Source organism: Lagopus leucura, unplaced genomic scaffold (genome assembly GCF_019238085.1).
Source record: "Lagopus leucura isolate 7727_CA_CO unplaced genomic scaffold, USGS_WTPT01 Super-Scaffold_741, whole genome shotgun sequence".
NCBI classification, from domain to species: Eukaryota; Metazoa; Chordata; class Aves; order Galliformes; family Phasianidae; genus Lagopus; species Lagopus leucura.
The window spans coordinates 4,838,302-4,857,141 of NW_024962256.1; the positions used below are offsets into that span (position 1 = coordinate 4,838,302).

General features: G+C 39.8%; 1 protein-coding gene across 21 annotated transcripts in view; it reads right to left on the minus strand.

Moving 5' to 3' along the window:
- Positions 1–18,840, minus strand: part of ABLIM1 (actin binding LIM protein 1) — a 169,258-nt gene that overhangs the window by 78,879 nt on the left and 71,539 nt on the right. For all 21 annotated transcript variants that reach the window (XM_042863831.1, XM_042863829.1, XM_042863825.1 and 18 more), the window contains exon 2: positions 7,720–7,854. In XM_042863831.1, the coding sequence (XP_042719765.1) occupies positions 7,720–7,854 (135 nt within the window). The remainder of the gene's footprint in view (positions 1–7,719; positions 7,855–18,840) is intronic.

The following is an 18,840-nucleotide window of genomic DNA, read 5'->3' on the forward strand; positions in this document are numbered from 1 at the left end:
CGCAAGCAAGTGCTTTATTTTAATAAGCTTTCATGTGGCTGCTTCTTTTTGAAACAATGAATATTTTAGAGACGTTGTGTGGTTTAGATTAACTCCTCCATTCCCCAGGTAACTCTTAGCTGCTCCACCATCAGTGCTTCAGAAAGTGTATCTGAAATGTTCAGGGTAATTTCTCAGTGTTTATTTACACCTAAGTACTGAGAGAAGGCTGAAGTAAAGAGAAAAAAAGAGATTAAAAATTTTGCCACATCTCTCTACTATGTATAATTTATGATGCAAGCAGCCAAATCATATGAGAATATACTGGATCTTTAATACACCAAATGTGAATAAAGAGTATTAACCACGTGTATTTTAGACAAATTAATTTCCCAAGAACTACTGTTACCTTTAAGTGTCTAATCAACACTGCTCATGTTGGTCATTTACACACTACATTTTCTGGTACTTCATGGATTAGATAAATAACTCTACATTTGAGTATAGAACAGGGGCCATGTAAAGTGCTAGCCAAGTATTGCTCTACTGGTAAAAATAATTGTACTGGTTATAGGATGAAGGACTGTCAAGGATCAATTTGACTTGGAGTCAAGAGTCAATTTGAGTATTAAATTATTCAGCAGTGTCAACAAGATGCCTGTTTTGCTCTAAAAAGATATCCATAGTACTACACTGGCACTTCTGGCCAGCATGAGAGACAGAAAGCAATCCTTTCCAGAACAGCCAACTCCTATGAAGAGAAAGTGACATGGGAGATGAAAGACTGAATTTCACAATTCTGCTTTAACGTGAGAGTCAAGGACTTAACTTGAAACCAACATCCTGCGGTAGCATCAAAAACACTGGGCTGCTTGTTTCATGTGGGATTTTAAAAGTCTTCTTTATGCATTTCTATGAAAAAGCATAAATATAAATCGCTAGCTGGCTTCTTAAAAAACCTACATACAGCAGCTCCCAGTATTTTTCCCAGTGGTTTCAGCCACTCCTATCACTTCTTTGTGTATTGCTTTGTCTGTGGAATCGAGTAACAGAAACTGCTGTTCACAATGGTCTAGAACATCAACTTATGCCTTACACTGCAAGTGGTTCCATAATAACCCTCTTCATAACACTTGAGAACACTCAGATCAAATATCATAAATTCTGATTATTAAGGGATAAGTAAATAAGCAGCAGTTACTGAGAGTTCTTGAAAAATGTAAATATGAAACTCAGAAAGAGGATCAGGGAAACAAGTTCCAATGCATCTCCTGCCACAAATACCAAGTATGTCACGTACAACATTCATTCTCTCCCTTGTTATAATGGGCTAATATCACATTAGCTAACTGCCTTGAAAATTAAAATTGCAAGATGTTCGGGGCAGGGATTGTAAGCTCTCTTCTCTTGTGAACGGAATGCACTGGAACACACTTCTGATGCACACTATACAGAGAACACAGACCTACAAAGTTTTTCTCTCTTGAACTGTAGCAGAGCAACTATTTTGCACAGGATTGGAAATGTTGTCAGTGCTGCTGAGTGCTGCACATGCAAGACCAGGCATTTAAGACAAAGTATAGCTGCTTAAGAGCAATATAATTGCCTGTGATCCTCAATGACCAGCATCATCCTTGAGTTGAGTCATTTCCAAGAGTTAACAGGGATGATGAAAATGGGGACATTAGAATTTTTCAAAACAAACAGAAGTAGGATTTGATCTTACTGAGTATTATGTAGGATTTCCATGGGGTTATTATCAGAGACAGTTGAAAAATGGGCCCTTTGCACAATAATTTCATGTTGACGTTAAGCAAAAATTGTTTAATAACTGAAGAAACAAAACCACACAGGAGACTGCGTGAGCACAGGCACTCAATCTGCGGAAATGAATGTGATTCATTAGAAAAAGTCTAATGATCTGCTTTGCCATCATGCATTAAATAAGGTGTAAATTCAATTTCCTGTAGGGGTTTTTTCTTTCTCCTATTTCTTGGCTTCACAGAATAACGAGGCTGTATTTATGCAAGTAAATATTCACATATTCTTTAATTCTTATGAAGTAATGAGTTGTTTGAAGATGGGAACTTGGCAATGTATCAGTTTGTCATTTACATCCAAACAAATACACAGGAAAGTCTGTTTCAGAGTTTTCTGGTATTTACTTTCGGTAGCGGCTTTTGCTTGGTTTGTGTTTGTTTTTTTTTTTATTGTTGTTGTTGTTTTTTTCCTATTTTTGTTAGTTTTCTTTGTTTTTTGTCTAAGAGCTTAATAAATCCTGTATTGATGAAAGCAAGGCTCACGTTCATTAAAGTCCTAAGCAAAAGATGAAATACATTTATCCCTCCTCCCCTATTTGGTGTAGGACCAAATGAGCATCCCATAGCTTCCAGCCAGGCCTTGCTCCTGTTCCCTTCAAAAATCTTGACCCTAGGCTCTGAACAACCAGCCTGCACAACTACTTAGTGCCACACTGCGATGTGAATATCTCTCACTGGGATATCTGAGTAAAACATCCAAGCACTTCATGTAAGTATTCACTCAACAGGAGCCACTAGCCATACCCATGTTTCAGATAAAGTCAGAGTTCTAATTTAACCAACCTCCTATTCAAAACAGTGTTATGCCCTAAGTCCGACTCGGTCAGTACACCTCGTTTTTCTCTTTAACACCGAGGATACAAACAACAATCCTGCACAGCAGAATCTTTCCTGTCTGAGCTGATGTGCGTGTATTTCAGTCTTTCTGGCAATCTAACAGGCAATAACAGGCACCTAACCTCAGCAGCAAGTAAACAGCCACCATGTATAATGTAGCAGCGCAACAGCTTCCCAACTGAGGCATCAATATTTTGTGCACCAGGATGGAAACAATGGCAAGAATCATTCAACCATTTTAAACACCTTTCAGATTAAACTAAGCACAAGGTGGAGATCAAAGTCGTTTCTGGGTCTGCAGGAAATGAACCTTGAAGAAAATGCAGTCAGAGGGAAAATGTCAAAGTTTAGCCTTGGATTGCCTGGCTCTACCTACTTAGATGAGAGATTTCTCAAAAGATAAGCAAAACAAAGATGTAAAAATACAAAAGGAAGTCTACCTAACCACCTACTATACAACAAGCCAGGCAAACAAATTGCATGATCCATGTGGGTCTCTTACAACTTGAAATATTCTATGAAAGATACACTGACAACAAAGCCAAGTAGCTTTCCATATTCTCAGAAGGATGCTCTGCCCCACTCACCAAGCACCTGTAAAGCATCCTGCTAGCCTTCCATTTTCAAAGGGATCTGGTTGCTTATTAAAATCTGACATGGCATCTGTCAGCACTCATCAATATCAGCCAAGCTGCGTAATTAACTTCATTTCTAGTCACATGTTTGGTCACTGAAAGGGACCTCAGGTCCAAGAAAACTCAGATCTGTGCTCCTCATTCTCTTACGTGGAACTTTATACTGCGAAAAGGATGCAGAATAGCAATTCAGTATCATGGGTCAGATTTCTAAACATATGACCATCCAAAATCAGACATAGTAATATTTCTGTTCTACCTGTATTTGCTGCAGGAGCATTTCAAGCTCATATTTACCTGTCTTTTCTGTTCTAATGTTCAGAAATGCCCTTTGTCTAAAAGGTAGACACTCCGTTTTTAGAAAAAAAAAAAAAAAACACAAAAAAAAACCCCAAAACAATCAAGAAGGCTTAATAACATTAAAGGCTGCTTTAATAACTAAGCTGAAGAATGGAGTTCCCAAATGGGCAAGCAGAACTGTAATGTACTGCAAGAGAATTCTGAGCCAGTGGAGGTTTTATATAAAGAAAGCTTTTTGGTTCAGTGATTTGGAGCTTCAAGGCACCTTGTGCAATTTCCTGATATTCAGGAAGGAGTGCTTCCTATCGACCAGCTGCATTAGCCTGCCCACAGATCAGTACCATATTGATAAGTGCTTGTGGAAACGCAGATAGTTTTTCGCACAATGCACTGGAGATCCACTACAAGAGTACCCTCGTATTTAAACTTGCCATGCACTGATGCTGACCTATTAATGGCACTAACAACCCAGCAGTCAGCCTGCAGCCTCATCCTGCTGCCACACAAGGAATCTGACAACAGATCAAAGGTCAAAGAACTAATGATTTAGAACACATTCCAACTTGTTGATATACTGTCTGCTTACATGACCCTAGCTTCTTCCCAATCCTTCAAGGGAGGAACATCCAGTTCAAAGTCAAAGATTACAGAGCATCCCTACGTGCAAACTCAGAAACCCTCCTCCTTTCCCATTAATTTCTTTCAACTACAAATAATGTAGCCTTGCAAAATCATCACACAGACAAAACAGATGTGTCTAGAATTGAAACATCTCAAAGGACACCGAAAGTACACACTGATGTAGATTTTCCTAAATAATCTTGAAAGACATCTAACTATGAGGACAGATGGCACATTTGTTCTGTAACTAAGAAACTACTTCATGCTAATTTATAACAATGCTCTAAGAAAAGCTACAAGTTGCTTTGCATCAGAGACCTGGCTTTGGGGAATGCTTCATGAATGCCAAAACTCAGCTTTGTCTCATAATTAGCTGGTAACTGCTCTGATACTGTTATTGCGTGTAAAATATCCATGTAAAGTAAAATATTTCTTCTTGGCATGATCAAATTATTGACATTTATGTCACTTTGTGGGGTCCAGAAAACTTTAGGACACCATCCATATTCCCAGGTCAGGACTGCTCATTTACAAAGGTGGTTGGGTTTATTTGTTTGGATTCGACTACACGGCTGCTGTGTTTTCCAATTTATATGCAACATCAAGAACAGGGACACTGCCCACTATTTGAAACGTTCCTAACATTATATTGTTGTCAAGATAATGCAATGTATTTCTACATGCACCAAAATCAAGCACTGTAAACGTTTACCTTGTTATGAACAAAGCTTAAAGCTTGTTCTACTAAGCAGTTGGCTGTATTGAAACTAGAATTTCTCTCTAATCCAAAAGATGAATCACAGGTTTATTATTAAGTCTTAGGATACCAATTTTGCTAGCCTCAAAATTTCCACTCCTAGTACTTGCAATAGGGTAAAATGAACTGTAATTAACTGACAATGATAAAAAATATCATTCACATCACATTTTAAACTGAGATATTATAATCTCTGCTAGTGCACATCAGAATTCACAGCCCAATCCCAGGCACATTTACCTATGGAAGACAGCGGAGTAGATAGTCCCAAATTTCCCAGAGAAGTTATTCATGTGCCTCAAAGTCCACTACATTATAAGCCACTAATTCATTCTTATTACTGTTAACAGTTGAAGACAAAAAATAAATCAAGAAGGTCAACAGCTCAGTCTCATCTCCCTCCAGCCTTTCCATCTAGGCCTCCTTCTTCTTCACCTGTTGCTTCCATTGCCAGGTAACCATTAACAATTTGGTTTAAGGGCAGTGTACTCCTGATTAATAGATAATAAAACCTTTTTTTTTTTTTAAACTACCGGAGATTAATGAATAATGAGACAAAACAGAATCCAACTAAATTTGCATTTCTAACACAGAACAGCAGTTCTTTATCAAGATGAGCGACTTTGTTATAAAACAGCAAAATACAATCTGCTCTGCATGGCACTCCTAGAACGGCACTCCTAAACATCTCTCACTCATCCCGTGCCCATCATTCCCTTGCTTGCTCTAGCTCCAAGTCAGCTGCTGGCTGTTTGAGATTCCTTGCCTATCAGAGGTCCCAGAGAGCTTGCTTTCTAGGGCACAAGTCACACCACTTTCAGCTCTGTTCTTTCAACAGCTCTTATCTGGCCCCGCAAATAGAATCTAGCTGGGCAGATAGGACAAAACAGCAGTAGGCATCTGGTTTTCAGTGGCATGGAATAACAGCTAGCTGCATCTTATCTCGGGGGTATGGAAACACACTGATGGGTAGAGGTTTTCCTTGCTGTCTTCATTAGGAAGCAGTTTTACTCTGTTCTGAGACAGCTGGACACAGCACCAAACTACAGGGCTTGATGACATTACATGACACATGATCACATCCTGAGCTGGCCGAGGCAGCATGGAGGTTTAAGCCCCCATTCCTACAGTGCTGCAACCACTGCTGGCATATGCATGCCAAGCGGTCACAGCAAACCTGTGACAGGTAACCTAGGAAGTACAACTATGATCACATCAAAGGTGCTTAATACCATCGTGTAAATGAAGTTGTGAGCATTGACAGCAACGAGAAAAAAGGAATCCCATACACAGCAGACTGAAAATAAATGGTAGCACTGAAACCATGCCACTTTACAACCTGTGCAACAGCTTTATGAGAAAGTCCTCATCTTCACTATACTACCAGATTAAGCCTAGAGGTAAGAGGTTGAACATTTTCAGCAGGTGTAACAGCAGTCAGACACATACAAGTTCATTCAAGGCTATTGCACTGCAGATGTCTGACTTGAAATCTCAAGAACAAACAACTATACAGAAAGGAGAAGGACAAATAAACCAGTTGTAGAGGCAGACTGCTCTCAGTATCTGGTATTATTTTCTTCAGCTAACAACATAATGTTTAAACTGAGGGGGTCTAACTTAACCACCTGTAGAGAAGCAGTCACATCAAATTAAAAGCTCATTAAACTAAGGAGAAAATGCTTAGTTTAGCAGCCGTGTCCCACTTGTATGAACCATATGGACAGACAATATGCAATATGAGTAAATAACTACACTGTTTAAACAAAAAGTACATCCACTTACATATGAAAGGATGACAAAAAACAAGCTGTGAAACTCAGGTAAAAGCTTCAAAACAGGACTTGAAGCTAACTCCTTGACACAATCCTTTTCTTACTCTAAATGGAAGACACATGAACACTGAAAAAGACAGCACTTACTTACTGCCAAGCCCAAATAATAAGGAATGGAATGAATGAGAAGTTGGTGGGAGACTTAGTGGTAACTGGAGACCAAACAAGTGGAGGCTGTAAAAAGAATTGGAGGCCTAGTGGTAGAGGAAGACTAGTGGAGGCCAAAAGTGACTGGGAGACAGTGGGAAAGCAGAGAATAACAGATACTGGAAGAGCAGGAAAAAAAACCCCAACAACTCCAGGCATGGATCAAGGTTACTGTAAGATTCTAAGAAAAGTGGAGGCTAAGAGGGAGTTGGAGGTCAGGGAAAAATCGTAGGTGAAGATGAACTGGGTTTTGGAGACTCTGGATGAGAGGCAGGGGACAGACATGTCGGAGGCTGAAAGGTAGCTGGATGCCAAAAGTGTATGTGAAGAAAGGAAAGAAGTGGAGGTTGACAGGGAGTGGCAGGATGGAAAAAAGTAGATGGCGAGAGGAAGTGGGAGGCTGGAAAAAGAACAGTACGTAATTACAGAAATATATGAGTGTTCCAAGCAGGACATGCTATTTTGAGTCTTCTAGCAGCGATGAATTTATCCCTACTCCTCCAACGAATCAAACGTCCAAGATAACTTTTCTTCTAAATTGAACTGTAAATGTTTGCACGCTGAATTTTTGTTACGTGCGGTGTTGACCATCTTGCTGCTGGTACATCCGTGATTCAGCCCATCCACCATTCATTCTTTACCTTCCCCACTAAACAATGTATTCTCATATTAAGTAAGAGGAATATCTGCTACTTTAGAGACTGCAGGAAGCTTTACCTCTCAAAACTGGTTTAAATTTCATATTCAGAAATTGACTAATTTCTAACTGATGAACATCCAGGTCTTACCTTTGCAGGTGAAGCATTTGATGTGGAAGTGTCTGGACTGAACACGGAGTACTTCACCTTTACATGGCTCTCCACACTTATGGCAGTGGATGACTGGCTTTTCAGTTGGGTGATGGGGCTCTTGAGGATGGGCCACTGTCAAACAAAAAACATAATTTAAACCTACAGAAAAAGCCTTTCTCCTATACATAAACATTTCATTCATTTTTCATCAAAACGCATATTTATCTGAACACATTTCACACTCACCAAAAAAATACAACCACTTCTGAAAATACAGCCTTTCCATTAAACAGCAGCCTAAGCCATTCACATCTACTACCTCTTTCCACTGAGGCCGCCATGGACACGGGAAGACAAGGAAAATTTCCCTTCACACTTCAGGCAAAGAGAAAGAAAGGAAAGTAACTTGAAGCCATGTTTTGTGAAAATAAATGAACACGGTTGCCTGACTCTGCATGCAAACATCTATACTACAATTTCGCTACAGCACATACCTAGCAATGGGAAAGTACATAAAAGAGACCAACTTTGTTTCTGCTCCCAACAATTCTGGAAGCAACAACTCTCTGCATACAAATTAGACATATTATGAGTAGACAGAAATGACCAAGGCACATGCAGCACAGTCAGGGAGACAAAATTCCAGGTACTGGTAAATTATCAGCTATCCTAGCTCTGAGCTCTGTCCTTTACAAATGCCTTGGTGAAGAAATGCTGCTATTAACTCTGCATTAATAATAAAAACCAATTTGTGTCAAAAGGAGTAACAGCATGAAGACATGAAGAACAGATAAATAGATAAGCAATCATTTCTGCTGCAAGCTCAGCCAAACTAACACAGTAGTTGCTATTTTCCTTTATTTATTTATTTTTTCTTCACTCTAAAAACCTTCAAAGAAAATTCCTCTGCACTCCTTTACTCAAATGCCAAGTTTAGAATACCTCCTCTGGTAGCCTACTTCAATTATTTCCCAGGGAAATAATCAGAATTCAGTTGGCAATGCCACCCAGTATATTAATTAGCAGTCCATCTAAATATGACCTCACTAAGCGCCTTGCCTTGAGTGAACCTCATCTAATAAGGCTGCAATACAATTCCATTTCTGGAATAGAAGATATTGTTCTTCCATACCAGACTAGGAACAATTAGTTTGTTTCCATGGAAATGCACAGTTTATGCAATAAGGAAAAGAAAGTCCAAATACCAAAATCCAAGAGAGATGTAATCAGAAGCAAAGGCTAGCAAAGTAAAAGATGAGGAAAATTCCACTTCTGACCCAGACAGCGTGAGATGGGCCTGATGCCAACTGAAGAAAAGGTATGAAAGCAGATTTTTGAAGTTGCTCAAAAGAGGAACCGGATTGAGGATTTGGACAAATGCCACCTAGGACCTGCATGGTGCAGAGTGAACTCTATTTATTGTATTATCTATTTATTATATGAACCCTCACAGACTCAGGCAGAGGACAATGTAACATTCTGCATGCCAGCACGAAGATTTTCTGGTATTAATTTGAAAGATAAGCTTTTTTATTGGTTATAAAAAAAATATTCTTAAGACTGGTAAAATAATGCAACTTCACGTTCTGATTTACTGCCATTTAAACGAACACAAATACTGCTAGTTGCTAATTCCAGACTGACCTCTTTAGTGAAGCTAATTGTGTCGCTCGTCAGACTGGCCTCAAATTGGAACTGTAGGTCAAGATTTGAGTAACTGACTTGTTCCCTTACAAGGAACTGCTTGCAAGTTTCTTCCTCTGCAATATGCAATACACACAAGGCAAAGTTGACCCTTTATAGGCATCAGTGTGGGCAGAACAGAGAATTGAAGAAATGCTAATACCTTTAACAAGCAGTTGATTTAAGTTGTTTCTCACTGAAGTCCAAAATGAGTATTAAAATTGTGAACTGCTTTGGGTCCAAAACCCCTGAGCTAGAAGTCAGAAGTGCTGATCAGCTCGAAATTCTTCAGCCTGAAGTACAGTGGCAGACCCAGACCAGGTTACACTCTACTGTTCATAGGTCTTAAGTACCTTAGTGAATGCTTACATATAAACTGATGAAAAGAAGTTTTATCTAAAAGAAAATTAGTATTTTCTTTTTATTTACGCCAGCTAGGAGCAAACCTGCACGATCTGTTTTACACTGTGTGACCCTCTTAGGTTACTCTAAAATGGATTTATTTCCAATTTAAAAGAACATAAATTAATAATTTTGAGGGAGACAAGCTGGGCTGAGGCTTCCATTCTTGCTTACAAGACCAGCTTAAGTAAATAATTAATGAAGAATTAATGCTTTCTTCAGCTTTCTTTATTTGGGTTTCCAATAAGACAGACCGATGGCTACTAAACACCACATTTAACATTTAAGCAAAAATAAAGCAGAACAAGAGAGAAAACAGGAAAAACACCCCCATTTTCCAATGAAGAAGACTGTAGTCACTTTCCCATCTCCACGTGACAAACTTAAAGCACTTTCTGAGCAAAATCAAGGAATTCATTTGCTGCGTAAAGCTTAAATCTGCCACGCCAGGTCTGCTTTATGAAGGACAGGTCATTGCACTAAGTTCTAACAGCAATTACATGTTTTGCTGCCTCAGTCAGAAGAAGGTCCTCAGTACTGACACCAAGTCTTTCTGGAATGGAAATTACAGCTATTACCTGAAAGGTAACAGTTGTTTAATTAAACAAAACGAGGAAAATAAATTCTGCAGCCTCCCTTATTGATGATTCTCTCCCTCAGCTTGACCTGAATGCAGAACTGCTGGGAAGCCAGACTTGAGCTAAGGGAAGCTTAGCTGCAGACCCTGCTGGCAAGACTCCACGTCTCTGCTGCAAGCCACAGAATATTTTTACTTTTTATTGTAAGTCAGAAAGAAGCTTCTGGGAAACGCCTTGCTATGATAATGTTGCAAAGCAGAGGCCGCAGCAAAATAACCGTGATTCAATTCTACACTCAGCTGAAGTGAAAAAAACAGCAACCTCTAAATTTAAACCAAAACTTTACTGGCTACTCATGCTGCGATATTACTCAGCTATCTCACTGTTATCTTTATAGCAGGGGTTAAAAACCAATCCTCCACAAAAGTACCAGCAGCAGCTCCTATTCTGAGGTAAGGAGTTTCCAGAGGCCGTTTCAGTTCAGGCCCTTGAGCAGAGGAGGGTTGCTCCAGGGCTCACTGGTCACCAGGCCCAACCTGGTCACCCAACAGTCTGCTGAGACTTCAACTGAATTATAGGATCTGAAGTTTAAAACGTGAAGGCTTTCCAATGGAAATTCCTTCAGTGTCTGATGTTGAAGAGGCAGCCCATTAAACCCAGCTGTGTGTGGCTCTGCGCACAGGCTGCTGGCTGAGGAAGAAGCTACTGCAGTCACTGGGCACAGTGATGGGGCAGGGATCTTTGGGAACTGCAGGATACCCAGGGAGGAGGCACTTCCATTGGGAGACAGGAGCAAGCTGCACGCCTGCGTATGTAGCAAACAGCCAAAGGCAAAATCCTCCACGGTAGCTTACTCACACCATTGCCATCCAAATCATATCTGAAGAATCATATTTTAAAAACCCCTCTTTTGGTTTGACTTCTACAGAATGCCAATTTGTCTCAAAGCTATTTTAACAAGCTGCATGTAATCAGAGTAGCTATCTGCCCTTAAAGGCAGACATTAACATGCTGAGCTAGTTAGCTAGGATGATAGATGAGGGTAGTTCAAAAGAAAAACAGTTTAGAAAATGTTCTAAGATATCAAACTCTTAAATTTACACAAAAATAGCTTGTGAACATTTCAGTACCAGGAACCAAATCTCAAAAAAGACGAAGCACACTATTTTTAAATAAGAAAACAGGTATTTAGTTACTTTCCTAAATATCTGTAAAGTAGGTATACCACATACATGGAGGTGGTGTCACCCATACATACACATGTACAAAGGCTAAGAAATAAGAAGCTTTAGGCTGCAAACTCATGAGGTCTGTTTTATTGCCCTTAGTTCTACAACGTGGTTAAATTGTTGGTATTCGCAGTACAAAAGATCAGAGGCTATGAGATATTCTCCATGCCAACTGTAGTATTACTGCCTTTCATCTGCAGGCCAATAAGCTTCACCTTCTCTATCCACGTGTTTGCCTTTGGTCACCTGCCTTGAGTTTGTAACAGTGACCACGGAGCACATTCTGTAGCCTACACTGCAAAAATGAGACTTTACAAAACCATTCTGCTTACAGTTATTACACGATGAATCCTATTTGGCAGCCAGTGTTTAAGAGAAATTATAAACATTTCAAAGAAGAATTAATGAACAGCTTGTTACTTATGGTCAGGAGTTGTTTTCAATCCTAATTGAAAAAGAAAGGTAGTTCTAAAACCATTTTCAGTAGTGAAAAGGCACTAATTTTACAATGAAGAATGCAGCAAGCTAGAATTTGCTTTGAAGGATGATGTTGAAACAAATGTTGACTAAGCTAATCCAGTCTTTGAATTAAAAACTACATTAATCAACCTTGATTGTTAACAGAGGGGCTACTGGGTAGGTAGTTAAAGCAAAGGGCAGAAGCATGAAGGTATTTTAGACTGCCATATTTCTACATGAGCACAAACTAATTTTTCATGTAAATCGAACCCAAATCAAATGTTCTGAGACCAGCTTTATATCTTCATTCCAGCATGAAGATCTCTACATTAGTTTATATAACTGATTCTTACTTCACAGAATGGCTTGGGTTGGAAGGGACCTCAACTTTCATTTACTTGCAAACCCTCACCATGGGCAGGGTTGCCTCCCACACTTTGGTTGCCCAGACCTCATCAAGTTGCCTTGAACACCTCTAGTGATGAGGCATCCACAGCTTCTCTTATTTCATAGTAATTAATCCACCTTTCAAATCTCCTTAATGAAGGGGTGGACATAAACAACTGTTTCTCACATTCAACATCTGCAAGTCTAGATAACAGAGCAATCATCTCGGCAAGGAAAGCGGTAAAAATCATTTTGTTTGATACTTGTCTTCCACATTTTGTACAGAAAAAGATCCAGTTACCAACTCAAAAATGTCTTTTTCCCCCCTCCTTCTTTCTAATATAGAGGAAATCAGAAATTCAGGAGCTCCTAAGAGTGATCTGAGCAGCCATCTAATTCATCTCACTTGATGTCTCTACCAAAATCTTACTGAAAACAATGAATTATAAGACGTGTCAGATGATTCACTGTGAGTCCTCAAGGCTGTGCAAAGAATACTGCTGAAGTTAGCAGAAAAAGCAAATGGCTTTTTCCAAAGAGCATGGAAATTCTTACTAATGAGTGCTGTTTATCTGTAGTGGAACTCAACAAATGGCCCTCTGGACAACTTAACAGCAATCCATTCATGGATTTTAGGCAGCAGCAATGAACTCTAGTTTGAGTTCCTCTAAGCTTCCTTTTTAAGAATATCAGAAGTATTCCATATGGTAAAAAGAATTAAATTCCCTTCTGAAGTATAAAAATATTAAAATGCTGACTTTAAAAACCAAGCCTGCTTTTTATCCCTAAGATTATCTAAGGACAGCCACTGACCTACTTAAGACACTGGCATCCCCACGGTCTTCTGCTATCTGCATAGTGACAAACCATTACTGCAGTTTGATGTGTGGATGAACAGCGGAGAAAAGCCTGTGCAGAAATAGGGCTGTCACAAAGATGATCTTTCAAAACAGAATCTGTAGTAAAATGTCACTCAGTTACAATCAGCACTCTCAGAAAGGATTTCCTACAAGGCCCTTTGCAGAGGTCCTTAGCCAGAGTTCCTCTAGCTGGCACTAGGCAGTAAATAACAAGCAGAGTCTCAAATTCAAAGATGCTTCCAGGTGTTTTTTTTTGGAAGAAGAAAAAAAAGTTAAGAGCATCAAACACATACAACTGCTTCTCTGAATACACAAGCCATTTACTGATTCTTGTTTGGCTTAACAGTAACAACAGTTAGTTCTCATTGCTCTGCAAGGCTGCATTTCTATTGGGATCACTTTGAAGAAGTGGTGTCATTTTAGAACCCTGAGCTAACACCAAGTTTCACAGTATGCCACATAGATTACACCAACTTCTGTGACATCAAACTGGCGCTAAGAGCACCAGGAATTAAACAACAAAGTATACAGCTGCCCTGGTGACACTGCTCACAGAACCATGCCTATTAGACTCCTGTACAGCAGAAATGCAACATTTCACTTCTGAGCAGTCAGCATTACTTTATTCAAACTTTATTCTAGCACTTGCTCCTTGCTTTGCAGCTCTGAGGAGACTCCTCAGCTTTCCTGCTTCTGTTTTCCAGTTAATATGTAATACAATAACAAATATCACGTGCTGCTGAACTATAGAAAGCATCTGTGACTTCTGGATGTATATGGGCAAATCAGAAAGTGCTATAAAAGACAGTATTACTTCTCTCATTGCGGTCTACACAGCAATACAGCTGTTATACACCACAAAAACGGTTGCCATCAATAAAAGATGGGACTTTGCCACACAAATATCACACAGCCCTCCCCCCCGTGGAGCCCAACTTTGAGACAAGCCCAAAGCACTTACTTAGCTTTAAATCCCAGTGATTCAATTAGACTCAATGAGATACTCTGCTGAACAGAACAGGCTTAAGACAGTGCCTAAGAGTTCTCCTCAGCCAGATCCCCAGTGAGCCTGAAAGCTATCCTGGCTCAGTGAAGGCAAGGATTAATCATCCTCCTGGGGATACGGACTGTTCTCTAGGTGAAAAACCAAGTTTGTTATAAATAATCCTTTTTAAATTAGTTATGGATTGCCCCCAGAAACAATGAAATCCTTTTCCCTCGTTTCTCCCACCCAAAGGACACAGCACATTTTGATGAGCAGAACTCGGTCATTTCCCCTGCCATGCATTCATTTTTCACAAAGAGGACTGTTTCTCTTAAAGCAGCAGGCTAAATTACCATACTATCCTAACTTACAGGTTCCTTCCTATGAAGCTTCTTGCTTCCCTTTGAGAAAAATACTTCTTGTCCCTAGTTTAACATATTCTAAAAGCATTCAATTCCCTACACCAAGCAACTGCCAGTGTCTTTAAAAGCCTTGCCTTTTAAATTCTCATCCAAGACATCCAATGATATGATCTGCAGTCTACACACTTGCACCAAGTGTAAGTAGCAGGGGATGGAGGCAGTGCTGCGTAGGAGGTTGCCAAGGATTGCCCTGCACTGGTCATGCTCACAGCCAGCTCAGTAATGGACAAAATGGACCCAATGTGCTTCAAAACAATCAGAGGAGCACACAGCACCTTTGCAAAACTGTACTGAAAGAATGTTAAATGTCAAAAGGACAGATGCTCAGGGGGAGATATCAGAGCAGGAGGGATGATAAGACACAGCACAAGGCACAACATGAGGACAGGAGACCAGAAAGCAGGAAGGAGAAAAGTCAAGGTGTGTTTCTCTGATCATGTTGGTTGTTTGGTTTTTTTTTCTTTTTCATTTTACAGAGAAAGAATCAGTAATAAAAAACTTGTTAATTGGCATTAAATTGATTGCAACTCCCCAGCTCAAAACAGTTTTGTTGGCCTGTGATGCTCCCTGTGTCTGTTCTTAAAAAAGGAACAGCTTAATTGCCTCTATCACCATCTGAAGCTTGAACTCTGTGGTCTGGAATTTATTGCCTAAAGCCACTAAGCCTTCCCCTCCAGTGAGATCAATGGCAAATGGGCTCCCCACTTCTCCACATAAAATAAAATAGCTGCCAATGTACCTTCAGAGCACTGCTTGTACAAGCAACTGGGATGCAAGGAATGCATGGAATTTCACTGCTGGGAACACGGGAAGCCACCAGGCACGGTGGGATTGCACTTGCCTTTACTCTTGGGACTTGAATATTCATGCCCTGGTGTGAACTAAGTGCTACATTAAGGAAAAAAAAAAAGCCCAAAACAAACAAAAACCCACAAAAACGTCAGCCAGCAGGCAGTGCCTGAACTGGTTGCTCTTGGGGTACTTCTGTTTCTCTCGGTGTCAGCGCTCAACACCAGAACTGCAATTTGAAACCTAAGATTATAAAGAAATTCAGAAAGTGGAGAACAAGCGATACGATACATTTGTCAATAAAAGCATAATTGTTCTACCGCTGTCTTGGGTTAAAAAGCAATAAAAGTAATAAATGTTTACAGGGTATTTCACATACCATCGGATCTTTTTTGTGTCAAGCGGTAGCGGCCAAATCCCCAACCTAAGACTACCTTACACATCCATCACAAGGAAAAAGAAACTGCTCCAAAGATCTCTAATTCAAATAATCACGGCAGACAAGAGGAATGTTCTTATCCTCATTTTACAGATTAACTAACACAGGGAGAGATCAAATTACTTCCCCAAGGTCACCTTAGAAAGTCTCTAAGACAGAACTGCTCTGTAGTTTAGCACCTTAAGGACAAGAACACTGCACATATTTATAAAATGCCTTTTTCTGTGGCTCCTCCAAGCTAGCACTGACTTCATCATAACAAAACCCCAAACACCTAGCACCTAGTAAACTGTCAAGCAGGAGAAAATGTAAAGCAAAGTAAATCAAAGAAAACAAAACTGCCCAATCCTCCCTGACAAAGTGTCAATGCATAATCTTGTCAGATGCTCCAAAAGCAACAAGCATGGAGGCTTTCCCAGGTCATCTGGGGATAGAAGTTCTAAAATCGTGAGTTCAGATAGAGACTATTTTTCATCACCACCCACAACACAAAGACACCAGGACCCAGATCCCATTGTTAAACGTTTTCTTCATTCACACTGCAAATAAACAGAGAGATGGAAAGACTGATCCAGACAGAGAACACACTGAAATTAACAGAGGTAGCAGTTAGCATGCTTTTCAAGTACAGTTCCTACTGAAAGCAGCCCAATTTATTTCAAGGGAAACAAGAAGAATAAAAGCTGCTCGGTGACTTGTGGTTTTGGAGATATGTGAGTGGAAGAGAGGGCAAGACTGGAGCTACTGCTAGCAGAAAAACAACCCTCTTGGTCATAACCTTAAGGGTTATCAATAACATGCTTTATCAATGGTATAAAAAAAAAAAGAAATAAGTCTCTCTGCAAGACTTAATTAGATCAGAAGCCATATTATACAGGAAATGTTAAAATTTTGGTGAACTTTCTGTGTTGTCCTCTGGGAAGCCCTACTATTTTACCTACTATTTTACTAACTGTATATCTACAGAGACATTTGTGAGAAGCTGCAAATGTGACCTAGCTTACTGCAGCCTGGTACCCAGCAGGTGCAGGCACCTACCCTTCAACAGGAACAGAACATCCTGAATAGAAATCATAGGCCTCCTGACTACTTCCACAACCCTAAAAGACGTCAGCCCTTCCTCTTTTCTCTCTGATCCATCCAAGCATGGAGAAGCTTGGCACAAATAGATGTTACTCCACTTCCATATGTTGGTTCATCTACGACCCAATCCAAGAGTTCATCAGATAAAGAACTGATTCCAGTACCCACAGACCAGGTGGTGAGGGCTAGGTCAGCAAATCAAGAATCAGGGCTAAATCCTCAGTTACTGTGATGGAACAGAGGTACAAATGAAGCTCTGGATAACACACCCAGCCACGTGGCTGGCAGATGCAAAATTCAGTCGTTAGCTGAAGCGTTCAGTATGCTGATCATTCAATAAACAGCAGAAGACAGTTAATAACAAGATACAGATATGCATAGTAAACTTCCCTTCTGTTGCAGGATAGAAAAAGAGTAAGTTGTTTTTGGCTGCAAGACAATGACAATAATTTTATCTAAATAACTAGATAATTAATAAGGGCTCGTAATTGGACAGGAGTAAATAACAGTCAGAGGAATTAAAATGTGGCATCAGTCAAACATCCGTCATTTAGGAAGTGCCATTTGGTGTCAGCAGAAAACACCCTGGCCTCAGGATTTTTTTTGCTGCTATGCGAATTGACCAGGCAGACACTGAACTCATTCCACAATATGAGCATAATGAAGCATGCTAATTCGCTAAAAACTGTTACTAACCACTTCGCACTTCAGTGAATTGGGATTCCATTTTTCTAGTTGAAACCAGCCCCTCCAGTGCCTTGATAACGTGTCGACCAACTGATACAGGACTACACGCATTTTTAGCTTGTTAAAAAACAAGAATTTCTTCAGTGGCTGGAAGAGAGCCATGGTACCAAACTGCCCTGCATTTTGCAAGCATATCACTCCAGAGAATGATATCTGTAGCAGCTTAAAAGTACAAATGGTATTAACATCTCTCATTTTGCAGTAATGATGTATGAACTATCAGTAACTGTACCACAAAATTAAAAGCAATTAAAAGCAAAAAATAGACTGTTTTAGTCTACGACCTGTGCAAACAGAAGACAAATTTTTATACCCAACATCAACATTACTAGCTATTCAATTGGTGGGGAGGATGATGAGAATGATTGGTTGGGGGAAACAGATCAATTTAAATACAAGACTTTGCTGTCGTCAGCTTTTTCCACTCAGTTAGTATTTTGCTTCCTTTTTTCTTTAAATGAAAATGACAGGCTTGTTTTAATTTCCTTACAGCTACATCACAACTTTCACCTGTGAATACTATTTACAGATTAATTCCAGGAGGAGTTGAACCAACTGCACACGGGCTGGATAGGGAGCAGAAATGTACTGACTGCCGAAACTGCTACACATACATCTACTGAGCGCTTCAAGAACATCAGCAGCCTAATTCCAAAACATATCTTAGAAGACAATCACCAATTATTATAAGCTGAATGGTAATACACTTTCCTGTAAAGATGAGAAGTGTAACTGATCTCAATGATATAAAATCTTGGAAAGTTACAGCTTCAAGTATTTGGAATGAAACTGCTTCTTAAACCATCCCTTAATGGCTTATAAACACTGGAAGCAGGTCAGCAGCTCACCACTGTAAAAATGATCCTGTAAATCTCCAGTAACGGATCTCAGATCTGCTAAGTAGCCCAATACTACTTACACTTCTCATCAACAAAAGCCATCAGAAGCCTGAAAAATGCTTATGACTACAACTCTCCACCTATCTGATACAACATGGTAGACTACTGAAGATTCTGTCCTACTCACGTGTAAACCCAGTGAGGCTAAATTCCCTC